The sequence below is a fragment of the Lineus longissimus genome, chromosome 2, assembly GCF_910592395.1.
Source record: "Lineus longissimus chromosome 2, tnLinLong1.2, whole genome shotgun sequence".
In the NCBI taxonomy this organism is placed as follows: Eukaryota; Metazoa; Nemertea; class Pilidiophora; order Heteronemertea; family Lineidae; genus Lineus; species Lineus longissimus.
Window position 1 is genome coordinate 2,160,532 of NC_088309.1, and position 14,856 is coordinate 2,175,387.

General features: G+C 42.4%; 2 protein-coding genes across 3 annotated transcripts; one reads left to right on the plus strand and one right to left on the minus strand.

The window, feature by feature from the left end:
* Positions 1-415: 415 nt before the first annotated feature.
* Positions 416-3,549, minus strand: LOC135483495 (alpha-methylacyl-CoA racemase-like). Of its 2 annotated transcripts, none has more exons than XM_064764451.1 (7): positions 3,469-3,549; positions 3,168-3,293; positions 2,895-3,033; positions 2,503-2,646; positions 1,958-2,140; positions 1,562-1,732; positions 416-1,260 (listed from the first exon to the last, which is right to left on the minus strand). In XM_064764451.1, the coding sequence occupies exons 2-7, from the start codon at positions 3,273-3,275 to the stop codon at positions 863-865; spliced, it is 1,143 nt and encodes a 380-aa protein (XP_064620521.1). In that variant the 5' UTR covers positions 3,276-3,293; positions 3,469-3,549; the 3' UTR covers positions 416-862. The 2 variants fall into 2 exon arrangements, with proteins under 2 accessions (XP_064620521.1, XP_064620522.1); XM_064764452.1 differs by having other exon boundaries at positions 3,461-3,477.
* Positions 3,550-3,627: 78 nt separating this feature from the next.
* On the plus strand, positions 3,628-11,453 carry LOC135500846 (SWI/SNF-related matrix-associated actin-dependent regulator of chromatin subfamily B member 1-A-like). The gene is made up of 10 exons (XM_064792516.1): positions 3,628-3,759; positions 6,455-6,560; positions 8,261-8,390; positions 8,583-8,720; positions 8,895-9,022; positions 9,177-9,343; positions 9,699-9,807; positions 10,066-10,147; positions 10,777-10,908; positions 11,171-11,453. Exons 1-10 carry the CDS (start codon positions 3,628-3,630, stop codon positions 11,208-11,210), a joined length of 1,164 nt encoding a protein of 387 aa, XP_064648586.1. The 3' UTR covers positions 11,211-11,453.
* The last annotated feature ends 3,403 nt before the right edge of the window (positions 11,454-14,856 follow it).

Consider the following 14,856-nt stretch of genomic DNA (forward strand, 5'->3'; position numbering starts at 1 on the left):
TTACAGCATTCAACCACTGAACACCGTTGCCAATCAGAAACTACTGAACGGGGAAGGAACATTTGGACTGTGATGACACAGTTCACCAAACAGCCTGAACCTAGATATGGTCTCTTCAGGATGGTGGCCTTCCCTGGCTCTGTACTATGGTCCTCAAGCAGACTTAGGTAGATGACGCACACCTCAGTCAGTCTTTGCCCCAACGCTATGTCCCAAGTCATGCACAACCTTGTTACCTCATAAGTCACAACAATTTAAACTGTCCCTGACAGTCACATCTCTGGAGGTGAGGCCACAAATCCACAGTAGACTGCCAAAAAAACAATGGGAAAACCATTTGAGACGAATATCATATGATAATGTGTCCTCACCAACTAAAAGGAGACGAACAAATCTTGATTGCATCAATTTTTATTTCAACAATTAATGAAATATCATTAGCTTTGTACATTTGTATAAAATAGTTGAGCCTGAAACAGGTGGCTTTTGTTATAATACAAATCTGAGGTATACAGCCACCTTCACGGCATATCAAATTGCCTCGATTCCCGCAAAAGATCCTCACCAACACCAGAAGCTTTAATTAGTGCTGCCATCTAAAAACACCATTCCTAACTGAATAATAGCTTCAATCATAACAAGAATAAATGATAGGCAATTGAATTATAGTTGAATACATTGATCCTTGTGTTGGCATTAGGACACCTTTTTTTATTCGGCCTTGGGCCTATTGTTATGTGACCATGGAGTCCACAAGAACAGACTATTCATTTGTAACATATGATGTCAGTTGAAAACTCACCTGCAGCTCGTTCCAGACCTGCTTCTACAATATTCTATCAAATACTTTACAGTATTATGATCACAGTTTAGGTTTTGAAACACCACATTCCACAGCACCCATTTCGATTAGCTTATCAATGTCCTCTTGACTATAGCCTATTTCAATTAATGTTTCCCTTGTATGTTCCCCAACCTTTGGTTCAGGCCCAGCCACCGTCCCAGGTGTCCGTGACAGCTTTGGTGCAGGCAAAACCTCCGTTTCACCATTTTCATCCACACCAAACGTTCCCATTGCTTTATTCTGTGGATGATTTGGTGCCTGGTCTCTGTCTAACACCGGCATTACACAGGCATCTAGTCCATTGAATATCTTACACCACTCGTCTTGCGTCTTTGTAAGGAAAATCTTTGAAAACTTTTGCTTTGATGCTTTTGGGTCATCCAACTGGCTCACTTCGTCCATAGTCAAACCAAGACCTGTAAAATATAAGGGAAAATTGAGGAGCATACATGAGCTGTGGATCAACATTATGTTCAATTGTGTCAGTCTTATTGTCCTCATGATGCAGAACAAGACTTTTGCATATTCCTACAGTGATGTGCGATACAGTTGAGTCCACGTTTACTTTGTGTGATACCTTTTGCTTGCCATTGCATAGACGTAGTCTTACATGGAAGTGGTTTCAGTTTCTTCATTCCTCAAAATCAAGAGACAGCCTGGTCTGACAAGGGACAACCTCTCCATCAATGCGCCAGACTCCTCACTTAACAGTCTTACCTTGGAGGACATCAGCATAGAACTTTGGTTCCAATGCACCAACAGACATGTACTTTCCATCTGACGTCTTATAAGTATCATAGAAGTGTTGGCCACCATCAAGTAGGTTAGTCCCACGCTTTTCACTGGTCCACACAAAATCGAGATTTCGTGATCTCCAAAGCCAAGAACCTAAGAAAGACGATGAAGAAATTTCAAATTAACTGGAAGTATATTTGATAGTTTTGGGATTACTTTAGATAGGGTTTGTTATGTACTCAACTGCTTTTTACTTCCTCTCCCCCTTGAATGACACACCTTGTATTTTTAGTCTCATCTGTCTGAATATACATGTAGTGCTTCTGTTCTACAACACAAGACAATGAATACTCCACAAACCACTATGTTTCAACCTACCAACATAAGCAGCTCCAGCAGTCATGCTGGCATCAATAACTTGGCCTTTACCAGAATGGCTTCTCTCATACAAAGCAGTCAGAATACCCATGGCACAGGCGAGGCCACCACCAGCAAAGTCAGCGACAAGATTGATTGGCGCATAGGGATTTTCTTCTTCCCTTCCCAGTGTTGACAAGACACCTGAAAGAAAATGGATACCTGGCTCATCAAATTAACCAATTGTCTACAATCCAAGCTTATAAAGCTTTTTTCGTCTTAACTGTCCCAAGGACGAGGGAAGGCTCTTGGGCTATCTCACAGGTCAATGTTTGCCCATGTATCTCAATGCTAATATGAGCCCAGGACGTTTCACAAGCACCTCCCCTGGTCTGTTGATCAAATATCTGTCTTGTCTCTGTATCTTGTCAAGAGACAGGATTGTGGGGAGATTGTACACCAAAGACAGTCACAACCCTAGACGAGACAACACAGATGAAGGTCTGCTTTGCAGTTTTGCGGACCATACAACAACCAGGACCTGCTGCATGACGTTAGTCTCTTACCTGAAGTTGCTATATAGTTAATGTCATGGCCTGCTTTGTCAGCAAATGGTCCAACCTGACCATAACCAGTTAATCGGGCATAAATCAGGCGTGGATTTACAGAGAGAAGTCGATCTGGTCCTAGGTTTAGTCTCTCCATCACACCTACAAAAATGAAAGAAAAGGATTCATAAGAATGAGGCCTAGTGACAATTGGCCCATGGCAATTGTCTCACAGATGGATCCTTGTTTGTACAACTTGTCTAAAACTGTTGATGATTGATGGAGAAAATGCAAATGAAGACATGTCTCATTTTGATGGACAAACTGGGTCATGGGTCATCATAATCAGCCAACTAAATGAGTCTCAAACACAGAAGTATTAAGTCACGTCCAGAGTGATCACCGCTCACCTGGTCTGAATGGCTCCACTAAGACATCAGCAGTCTGACACAGCTTAGCAACTACTTCTTGGCCTTTCTTCTGTTTCACGTCGACTTGGATAGACTTTTTTCCACGAGCCAGGCAGTCAATTGATTGGCGGCTGCGAGTCTGAAAATTAGAACGTTTATGTGGATATCAGTTCGTCCCTATAAGGGGCCTTTGGCCCCACATCCTCTTGGTGGGCTTTACAAAAATGTAACCTCCCAATACAACTTCCTGTGCTATGACAAACTCATATTTACCCTGTCTATTCTGATGACTTTCGCTCCAAAGTCTGAGAGGACCATCCCACAGAATGGTCCAGGGGCAAGGCCAGCAAACTCAATGACACGAAGTCCTGCTAGAGCCATCTTATCTTAGTTCTGCACCTAAAACATAAATAAGCTATTGTATTGGACTAATTGGAGGCTGTTCAGAAAGGGCCGGGGTGGGAATTTGTCTTCGGCCAGTTTTGCGCCCGAAGGTTGAAACTACCAATATATTCAGTTGTATTAGAGCCAAACAGCTATCAACAATATTCGCTGTCACTGTTTACAAACAAACCCGTATAGCAGGGTTATCAGAGTTTGAACTGGGAGGAGAGTGAAAGTTGACAAAGTCCACTTTCCTGTACATTGATGTACATTTTGTACGTGTCGTTGTTACGCCGATAAACTAGTCGATACCAATTTCGGAGTGGCCGGGTAATCAATGCTAACAAAGATGGCGACGGCTCCGACAGTTCCAGATTCGCCGGCTCCGGAAACAAAGCCTGGTGGAATCAAAACATACGGAGAAAAACCAAGAAGAATACAAATAGAGAAGGACAAGGAATGGTACTACATTGGATCAGAAGTATGTTGACCGATCGCAACTCTAAAGTGGTGAAAAATGCCAATGAAAATTTGTGTCCTGGACAATGCATTGTGACTGTCTCCACGACACGTACACTACAGTGTACGTACACTGTCGCTGCACTGCAATACACACGTTACTGCGTGTACCAGTGTGAACTATATAAGTACTAGCATTGTACCCGTGGCGCAGGCAGGTTCAAATGGGCTATACCTTGAATAGATTGAATTGCATCGAAAATCTAATGCAATATCAAAGGAGCAATATCGAAGAGACAAATTAAACCAACCATTTGTCCACAGACTCGGACCCTGTGGCGTGCTGTATGCGTGCATATAAAAGTAAATCAATTGGTCCGAATGAGATGATGAGGCAATGTGAATATACCTCGTTCCTTAGTCAGCAATGTGCCCCTTTTTATACGGAGATGAAGGAGAACCCAGATAGGCCTTCACATGTCGGCCTCCAAATGGCTCGGACCAATTGCACTATCACTACTAAAACTTTAAAATGCGTGCTCCTCCTTCATGTAGCATGATCTCGGGCAAGGCACTTAGTCGACAGGCAAGCTAGAATTTCAGCACCGTGAGCAGCTCCTTGATAAGGCCATGCCAAGTTCAGAGTGCCTCTTCAGATACATCAAGTTTTGAAAGCTGTGGTGAGCACATAAACATACCATTGAAACCTTAATTTGAAAATCCCTTCATAATCAAGGGCTAGCTCTGGCTAATACAGTACCAATATACGATAGACCATCAATTTGACCCCAGCTCCTTACTGCGGGAAAACCCAAGTCCAGCAACCAAAAGTATCAAAATACATTTTTGTTTACATTTGAACTGCACACATGCGTTTGTTTACAATTTCTTTCCCGCGAAATCTCGAAGATCAGGTGACCTACAATCGTGGATTGAAAATAACATTAACCTTGGTTCAGCAGGTCAACACGTGTACAGGCTGTTCCAATCATCCCCCTACAGCCAGCCGTTCAACAGGTAGTGTTAGTCACCCCACAGGGAGTGCAGGTGATTCATTAATCCCCTGCATAACTAAACAGCAATGGCTTGGCTTCCGTGAGTGATAAGGAGAATTGACCGTGTCCGATTAAAAATCCCTCATTACTGCTCCGCTGAAGTAAATTTCCGAAAATAAACATGACGTTGCATCAGGATAACATATCACCTGCAAACGTGCAAAATTTCGAGACGAAACACGACCCCCAAATGGCACTTTAGCGAGCCGCCTTATAGTATTATGATATAGATATTGACTGTACTGTACACCATTTTGACACATTTGAGATACAGAATACAGATCTCGGGGGGGGGGGGGGATCTCAGTATCTCCGAGCATGACAAGGACAAAGCCATGCAAAAGTCCTGTTGTCCAACATCTCAATCTGGATTTGGATATTGCAAGGCGATTATGGTGATTTTAGTGGTTTATTGACTTGTTATTGTTAATTTTGTTTCCAAAAGTAAATAACTTTTTTTCAGAAAGCAGGATCTTCGGAAGGAAGAAATGAGAACTCAAGTCTACTAGTTGCACCATTGTACTTCTTAGAATTGGTTTCATCTGTGATTTGGCTTACAATAACAATGTGTCAGACTGGGAGAGATGTTGTAGAATTGAAAGACAACAATTGATGTTTTTGGGTTTTTTTGGTTTCATACATTGTTATTGTATGTACTTTCCTTTATTAAATCATACTAAGTTATCAGTAGCCAAGCCCTATTGGTGTTGTTCCAGTGAAGTCACCCATAATCCGTCCCTTCCTGCGCCATGCATGGCAAGAATAAATCCAAGTGTTTCATTTGTTAGGTTGGCAGCTACCTCCGTATGTTTAGAGGTTCCTTATACAAAAGGTATCCATCGCTGTGGAGGCGGCTCGCCAGTGTGGAAGATCGGAAGAAAATAACTGACCTGGGTAAGTGAAGAACCCAGTCCAGTCGGTGGGTGACTGTTGATGAGTGGCCAGAGATCACCTAGGGAATTTTGTTGATAGTTTTATCATGTTTCTCCTTCCCTGTTTACCTTCTGCTTTGTTTCAGTTGTGTGTTGCGGATGTACGACTAACTACGTTTTATTGTACGACCTGTCGCATGGCTGGTTGGTCTCGTTGATGCAGTACTCGCTGTTAATGTCAAAGCCTGTCACATTTCAATGCTGACAATCATCACGTCCCAAATTTTAGGGCAGTTTCATAGTACATTGTACATTGCGATAACTTAAACTAAATTTTTTTTTTTTTTTTTTTTTATTTTTTTTATTTAATCGTACATAATAGTACATTCAACAGAGTGCAGTGCTGTATTGTGCAGTGAGAAAAATAAATAGATGGAAGAACATTTTAAAGCATTTAAAGCATACTCATAACACTTTACTCCAAATTGTAGGACTTGGCCAAGATTACTGGTCATTCAGTCTACAGAATTATGTTGATTTTGATCATTTTGGTGAAACTGAAACTGAAATCTTCTTGTCTTAAATTCTTGTCTGAAAATACATAGCTTGTAATCTTAAATGAACACAGTGCACAAGTTGTTTCTCTATTGTATGATGTTGTAGTTTGGTTGTGATGTTGCAGTTATGAAAGGTTACAGGCTTCAGTTTCATTACAGTGCAGTCACTGATTTGCTAAGCGTTTTCGTTGCTATGCGGGTAAGTGATAGTGTTGGGTTGTTTTATGTTCTAGGTCGGCAATTACCTTCAGATGTTTAGGGGCTCCCTCTATCGGAGGTACCCGGCACTTTGGAGACGTTTAGCAACTATTGATGACAGGAAAAAGATTTGTGATCTTGGTGAGTTTTTTTTTCCGTAGACAACATGCAGTGGTATGGGTGTCCCCATCTTAGTTTGCCTTTAGACTGTCCTAGACCCAGAATGTTTCCATACAATACAATATTTAAAATCAGTGTTTACATGTATATTGGTACAAGCTGTGACTTACTGTATATCCCTAGTTAAGATTCCCAACAACCAGATTGAAAAGGAAATATTTGCTGATTAATTTCTGACTAACCAGGAATGTGTTTTATGGAGACATCTAAAAAATAATTTTGCTACACTTTTTTTCATCATCCTGGTTTATCATGGCTAATTTCCCACGGAAGAGCTGCTCACAGCCACATTTTGCATCATGAAGAAGTTGGGGTAGGGCTGGATCTCTCCCTGGCAGGCTGGTTATAATACATGCATGATCAGGTCATGTTCACTCATTTTGAAAATTTACTAATTATTAATATTAGGGGGATCTTGCTATGATGGACTAGGATGAGGTTAGATAACACTGTCTGACCCTTTTTCTGTTTAGCTGAACCGTGGTAGTGGTGGGTTTTGTTCAATTACACTTTATATGGGAGATGGTGAAAGGGTTATAATTGCACATGTTCCACACTAACTAACGGACCATCTCATTTCAAAATGTCCATAGTTGAGCATCCCCCTCCAAAAAAACAAAAACCAATATAGTGGACTCCTTTGTCCTTTGTATTGTCTCTTCATGTAAAGGTAAGTGTGTCAACAGCAGAGAGATCGCAAATCACCTTGAAAATAGTTTGTTGCTTTTAGATAACAATTGTGGTATAGAAGTGTTAGTGTGTCCTTGTACTTGATGTTAGTTGACAATCTTTTTAAACGTAGGGAACAGCTGCCGATGAAGTGGTCTTCAGTTTTGGAGTTGACTTGAACAACTCTAGCTTACATTGTAAAACGGGAAAAATCGTCCTCAATTTTCATCATGTTCATAACCAAAAGCAGGTATAAAGAATTGCTAACAAGTTTGTGAATGGACCTGGCCTTGACCAGTTATAATGCTAGAATTAACAGCACTTGCATGTACAATCGTCACATTCTCCAGTGGCTCTGGTATGTATGAGGTAAGTTACATTGTTATTACATTGCGGTGTTCTTCTCCAATTACCGAACTATTCTTTTTCAGAGGTTTAGTCTTTTTGTTTGTGACTTGCTTCTGATATTCTTGACACCAGAGTCTGTCAATAATGTCTGTGGTAATCATGTTAGAATATCTATGGAAGCATTACCTACATATTGGCAAAAGTATCAAAAAGTCAATTCCATCTGGCCTTTTTATTTTGTACTTCAAAGAGTAAATGTGTGAAAGGTGGGATTCACAAGAGTATTTGTACGTACATGTACTTCTGATGATCATCTGCAGTTATACGGAATACCTGTAGAGTCTAGATGGGTCCGATGCATGAAACAAACATTGTACTGGTTGTTCTTGCTCACATCCAATGTACTCAGTAACCAGATGTGAATTTGACTGACATCAAATCAGCCACATGAATATGAATAAATCCTCTTTTAGAATCTTTGTCCTTAAAAAAGGTTTGACTTGCTCCAGTATTGCAAGGATGCGTTGCTGAGCTTAGGCTGTGGCTGAGTTTCCATTCCAAGAATCATTATACAAAGTTTGCTTTGGACTACATTCAGTGGTCCTGAAACTTGTTGAATTGACCTGTAATCTGTATCCTTTCAGCTGGTTTTGGTCAACACACACTTGCTACAAACATCACCCTGCTCAAGGCAGCTGAAGTAGATGAAATATTTGAAGGCAATGATGATAAATATAAAGCTGTATCGATTGGCCAAGAGACCGCCGCACAGAGGTGAGAAAATGTGGTTGACACTCAGACTTGCATGAGCCCTCCTTGAGAGTAAGTTGTTAAAAAATCTTTGAGATTTTCATGGAATTAAGAAAGTTATCTAGCCAGTAAAGACTGAATTCTTCAGTTAAATGTCTCGTAACTCAAAATGGTAGTGAAACATCTTATGACAAACCATTTCTTTTTCACTTCCAGAGAGGGTATCAAAACAAAACGAGGAAGTAGCTGGGTGCCGACCGTACCAAGCAGTTCTCATCACCTCGATGCTGTACCTTGTTCAACTCCAATCAATAGGAACAGATCAGGAAAGAAGATACGCACATTCCCTCTCTGGTTGGTATCTTATTTCTTCTTATGATGCTCCATTTACTCTTGTCATAATACTGTTAACCTCCCTTACCTGAATGCCCTGTTAGCAGGACACCCTCTTCATTAGGGACAATCGCCTTCAGTTTTGGTGCCTGTTCTGCTGTACCTGTAGTGTATGTTTGAAGTCTTCCCTTTCAGCTTTGACGACAATGACCCAGCCCCTATCCACGAGAATGCTGGTCAGCCTGAGGTGCTCGTCCCCATACGCCTAGATATGGAACTCGATGGACAGAAACTGAGAGACTGTTTCACATGGAATAAGAATGGTTAGTAAATAAGTGGCTTTGACTCTTGCTTGCAGTCAAGAGGTCGCTGGTTCGAACTTCATTAGAGGCGTGCTACATTGTACTCCAGGCAGGTGTCTTTGTCTAACTTGCTTTAGTTTCATCTTATATTATCATTCTGATATTTGTTTTCCAGAGCAACTGATATCAATGGAGCAGTTTGCAGAGATCTTGTGTGATGACCTTGACCTAAACCCTGTAGCCTTTGTACCTGCCATCGCACAGGCTATGAGACAACAGGTCGATGCCTTCCCCACGGACAACATTCTCGAGGAACAATCGGACCAGAGGGTGATTTTAAAGGTAAGTGAAGGAACAGAAAACAGGCATGGAAACTTGATGCGGCTATTGGTTTTCATTCAACATTTTCAAACATCCAGGTTTATTTGTGCTTATATTCAATGCTGAATTTGACTCTCAGTCAAGGGGCAGCTTTGTCTTACCCTTTGATTGACTCTGACCAAGTATAGGTCAGCCACAGTATTTGCCTCGCCACTTCCATGCGTCTCTGGCCACTCCATATTGTGCAACTCTCTGGTCTCAGGGGCTATGCTTGGCTTCTGTGGAGCTTCCAACTCAGTCTAAAGGAACAGCCTTCAGTGGTGTAGAAAGTGTAGATGATGGCGTTTCTGACATCGAAAGACATTTTCCATTGCAGCTAAATATCCATGTCGGCAACATCTCGCTGGTCGATCAGTTTGAATGGGACATGTCAGATAAAGATAATAGTCCAGAGGATTTCGCTACTAAATTATGTGCAGAATTAGGTAGGTGCAACCTTGGCTACTGGCAACTGGCTGTACGAGTGAAAGTCTGGCTGCTGGATATGCTATGAATGACAATTCATAAAAACTCTACTTCTATCTATCTTTTGTCAAGAATTAGCACCATGGCCTGACTAGTTATGAGTGGCTGGTCTAAAGACAGGAGCCAGCTAGATCAGATTAAGTTACACAAAGGCAACAGTATGGGTCTCTCTCATCTGACAGTACAACAAAACTATTGATGTTTTTTCTGCATTTCAGGGCTTGGTGGGGAATTCGTGACATCAATTGCCTACAGCATCCGGGGACAGCTGAGCTGGCATCAGAGGACATATGCTTTTAGGTTGGTATATATACTATCTCTTACTGATCAGCTTGGAAAGGAGAGCAAATGGGCTGGTGTGTTGACTGCATGTCTGATCGTGGTGTCAACCGACCGCCAACTTCTTCAACACCTGAGGAAATCTGGAGTGTATTCTCACAAATTACAAAAAAAAACCACCATCACCCAGCACTGGATCGGATTGTGCCTCATCTTTACTCATTAGCTGTTTGATAACAATAGGGATTTAGATATTGCTTCGTTTCTCCATTTCATGTCTTTTTTTCAGCATGAACACGTATACTTGCTTCCTTCCCACCATGATGGGGCTGCCTTTTAGCACTTTCTCTCCCCAAGACATCTGCAGCCAAGTTGAAAGCCAGTGATGAAACTCTCGGCCCTGCTTGTGACAAAAGCTTACCACTTCTTGCAGTTTTCACGTGACATATTGAAAGATCCTAACAGGAAAAAAGACTTGCCATTAGTTTGGAACAGAGAAAAACTTCTTTATTTTTTTCAGAAACTTTTTTTCACATTTTTTTTCAGAACGACATCTCTTTTCCAATTATATGTTAGTTGTAGTGTGTTTATGTCCGTCCCTATCCTCATCATTTGAAGTAACATACCAAAATGTCTAGTTCTCTCTCCAGTGAGGCACCACTGCCTACAGTTGAGCTCGCCATTCGTAATCAGAATGAAGCTGACACCTGGTGTCCATTCTTGGAAACATTAACAGACCAAGAGATGGAGAAGAAGATTAGAGATCAAGACAGAAACACACGGTAAATATCCGAGTTGTGGTCGATTTCTGGGATCGTTTGATGCAATTATAGTAAAAATGTATAATCATCCCATTGATTTAAAGTGCTAGCAGTGATCCAAGAGCCTTAGAGGGTCATCCTGGCCAGTAATGTTCAGAGTCATAAATATAAAATTTCATGACATTTGGGGTAAAGTTAGGGAATTGTATGAAATAGATAGAATGAACTTCAGCCTAATCAAGTCAAGCACAGCCGATTTCATTTCTCGTTGTCTTCATTTCAGACGAATGCGTCGTTTGGCGAACACTGCTCCAGCATGGTGAGAAGATGAATCGCTACAGTTCAATCACTGCCACACCATGGAAACGTTCAATGGAGACGGATTCAAATGTTTGGACTGTTTTCTCTTAGGATTACTCTAGTTAGTACATTGTGAAACAGACTGAACATTCTCCTGTACACTGGTAGATTTCTTCCCCTGTACTGGTATATTTATTATTGTAATGATTGATTTTGGACATTATCATATATCGTATAAAATCAATAAATATTTGTATAGAAACTTATATCATGCTCCATTATTTTCTTTGTTTCTGTGATTGTTATTTACACAATGGAACATGCCAGCATTGACCTTACCTGCATCATTCATATGAAAATGAAATGTCTTGCACAAGGGGTAGTTTTAGGTGATCAAAAGATGAAGTGACAATCTGTCTGAATTGAGGACAATGAGGATGTCTCTCAAACCTGACCAAACTGGAGGAACAACCACAGCACAACCTGAAAACTGTCCCTATAGACTAGAAAGTGACTATCTGTCTGAATTGAAGACAATGTGGATGTTTGTCACAATCTGATTTTACTGAAGGGACGATATCGCAACAGAACCTGAAAACCGTCTGAAGACGAATTGTCAATCCGTCTAAATTGAGTGTGGATGTCTGTCACAATCAGCTGTCTTCGCTGAGCGGAAAACCCACAGCACAATCTTCAAACTTTCCTGTTGACCAATCCACCTGTCACAACCTAACCATACTGATGTGACAATCCCTCAACACAACCTAAAATCGTCCAATGGATTGAAAGCAATGTGGACGTCTGTCACAATCTGACTGCGCTGGGAGAACCTACAGCACTATCTTCACACTTTTCCGTTAAGTACGAAAATGGTTATCTGGCTGTAACAACCTGACCAGACTTAGGGACAATGCCTCATCATGACCTGAAACTGTCCGATGGACGAAAGGACAATCAGTCTGAATTGAAGACAACGTGGATGTCTAACCGTCCTGAGCAAGGGCAACGTAAAACTGTCTTCAAATCAAATGGATTGCTACTTGCATCTGCGTACATGTACATGACATTTTCAGATCGCGCTGTGGTATTGTCCCCTCAGTATAGAAGTGACAGCCAGGTTGTACCTGTCATCACAAGCATAGTGAGGTGATCTCAGACCAAGGGGCCGTGGTGCCTGTAGTATAGAAGAGACGGCCAGGTTGTACCTGTTTTCACAAGCATAGTGAGGTGATCTCAGACAAAGGGGCCGTGGTGCCTGTAGTATAGAAGAGACGGCCAGGTTGTACCTGTCTTCACAAGCATATTGAGATGATCTGAGACCAAGGGGCAGTGGTGCCTGTAGTATACAAGAGACGGCCAGGTTGTACCTGTCTTCACAAGCATAGTGAGGTGATCTCAGACCAAGGGGCCGTGGTGCCTGTAGTATAGAAGAGACGGCCAGGTTGTACCTGTCATCACAAGCATAGTGAGGTGATCTCAGACCAAGGGGCCGTGGTGCCTGTAGTATAGAAGAGACGGCCAGGTTGTACCTGTCTTCACAAGCATATTGAGATGATCTGAGACCAAGGGGCAGTGGTGCCTGTAGTATACAAGAGACGGCCAGGTTGTACCTGTCTTCACAAGCATAGTGAGGTGATCTCAGACCAAGGGGCCGTGGTGCCTGTGGTATAGAAGAGACGGCCAGGTTGTAACTGTCTTCACAAGCATAGTGAGGTGATCTCAGACCAAGGGCCGTGGTGCCAGCTGTGGTATAGAAGAGACGGCCAGGTTGTAACTGTCTTCACAAGCATAGTGAGGTGATCTCAGACCAAGGGCCGTGGTGCCAGCTGTAGTATAGAAGAGACGGCCAGGTTGTACCTGTCTTCACAAGCATAGTGAGGTGATCTCAGACCAAGGGCCGTGGTGCCAGCTGTGGTATAGAAGAGACGGCCAGGTTGTAACTGTCTTCACAAGCATAGTGAGGTGATCTCAGACCAAGGGCCGTGGTGCCTGTAGTATAGAAGAGACGGACTGTGCTATGTATGTGTTAGTCTCTTTGTATGTGTCTGTCAGCTCTGGCCAGTCTTCCTCTCTATTCTCCATTAGGGAGCATGTGCCTGAAGCGAATGAACTGGTTTCTGGTGTCCAGGCCCGGCATTCATACTCAGCAGATACTCAAATGCCTACTCCTCGTTCTGGTGGCAGTGCCCTGTCACCTGCTGCTTCATTTCAGTTGGGTGATGTTGTCAGCTTGAGGGTTATAACCATTGTTTCCCTTTCTCCATATTACTTGGTCAGCTTGTTCTGAGTAGGGCCTTGTTGCCGCTTGCTGCCGGGTTTGGCCAGGGTGTCAACTCGTTCGTCTCCAGGTACACCTGCAAGTGTGGAAACAACTGAAGTACCAGAGATCTATTTGCAGTTTGCTGCCTTGTGCATCTGGCTTCCACATCTTCAATTTAGACTGACTGTCACTAACGTCTATTGGACAGTTTTCAGGTTATGCTGTGTGAATGTCTTCTCAGCACAGTCAGACTCTAGGAGACATCAACATTGTCTCAATCCAGACTGATTGTCACTTTCGTCAACAGGACAGTCAGGTTGTGCCTGAGATTGTACCTTCAGTACGTCAGATTGTAAGGGACTCTCAGACCGATTGTCACTTTTGTCCGAAGGACAGTCGTCAAGTCATACTGTTGGATTCTCTCATCACTATGGTCAGACAGTGGCCGACATCAACTCGGTCTGCAATTCAGATCGATGGCCACTTTCGTCCCCTTTGACCGTTTTCAGGTTGTGCTGTGGGATTGTCCTCTCAGTAAGGTGAGAGTGTGATCGGACAGATATCCATATTGTCCTCAATTCAGACAATGTTGCTTTCGTGAAGAGGACAGTTTTGAGGTTGGGCTCTAGGATTTCTTTCCTTAGTAATGTCAGATTGTGAGAGACATCGATCCACATTGTCTGCGATTCAGACTGATTGTCCTTTTCGTCTTTAGGATGGTTGTGCTGTGGGACTGTCTTCTCAGAACGGAGAGATTGTGAGAGACACCCACATTGTCTGCAAGACCGAATCTCACTTTTGTCTTGAGGGCAGTTTTTGGGTTGTGCATTGGGATTATCCATTCAGCAGGCTACGGTTAGATTGTGGCATGGACCAACCACATCCACATATGATAAAAACCTCACTCAAAGAGAGCAGATCATCATCCCGCCAGTTTCCATGCTGTACTGATTGTCCCCTCAGAACAGTCCAATTGTGATAGCCATCCACATTGTCTGCAATTCAGACTGAATGTCTCTTTTACCTGGAGGACAGTTTCCATGCTGTACTGATTGTCCCCTCAGTACAGTCCAATTGTGATAGCCATCCACATTGTCTGCAATTCAGACTGAATGTCTCTTTTACCTGGAGGACAGTTTCCATGCTGTACTGATTGTCCCCTCAGTACAGTCCAATTGTGATAGCCATCCACAGTGTCTGCAATTCAGACTGAATGTCTCTTTTACCTGGAGGACAGTTTCCATGCTGTACTGATTGTCCCCTCAGTACAGTCCAATTGTGATAGCCATCCACATTGTCTGCAATTCAGACTGAATGTCTCTTTTACCTGGAGGACAGTTTCCATGCTGTACTGATTGTCCCCTCAGTACAGTCCAATTGTGATAGCCATCCACATTGTCTGCAATTCA

What these genes read in the sequence shown, in the direction of transcription:
- LOC135483495 (XM_064764451.1), bottom strand. Translation starts at nt 3,275, where the DNA reads ATGGCTCTAGCAGGACTTCGTGTCATTGAGTTTGCTGGCCTTGCCCCT. An exon ending in TAACTATATAGCAACTTCAG is followed by an intron (nt 2,141 to 2,502) that starts GTAAGAGACTAA and finishes ATTTTCTTTCAG; the next exon opens with GTGTCTTGTCAACACTGGGA. An exon ending in TGCTGGAGCTGCTTATGTTG is followed by an intron (nt 1,733 to 1,957) that starts GTAGGTTGAAAC and finishes CGTCTTTCTTAG; the next exon opens with GTTCTTGGCTTTGGAGATCA.
- LOC135500846 (XM_064792516.1), top strand. Translation starts at nt 3,628, where the DNA reads ATGGCGACGGCTCCGACAGTTCCAGATTCGCCGGCTCCGGAAACAAAG. An exon ending in GAAAAAGATTTGTGATCTTG is followed by an intron (nt 6,561 to 8,260) that starts GTGAGTTTTTTT and finishes GTATCCTTTCAG; the next exon opens with CTGGTTTTGGTCAACACACA. An exon ending in CAAGAGACCGCCGCACAGAG is followed by an intron (nt 8,391 to 8,582) that starts GTGAGAAAATGT and finishes TTTCACTTCCAG; the next exon opens with AGAGGGTATCAAAACAAAAC.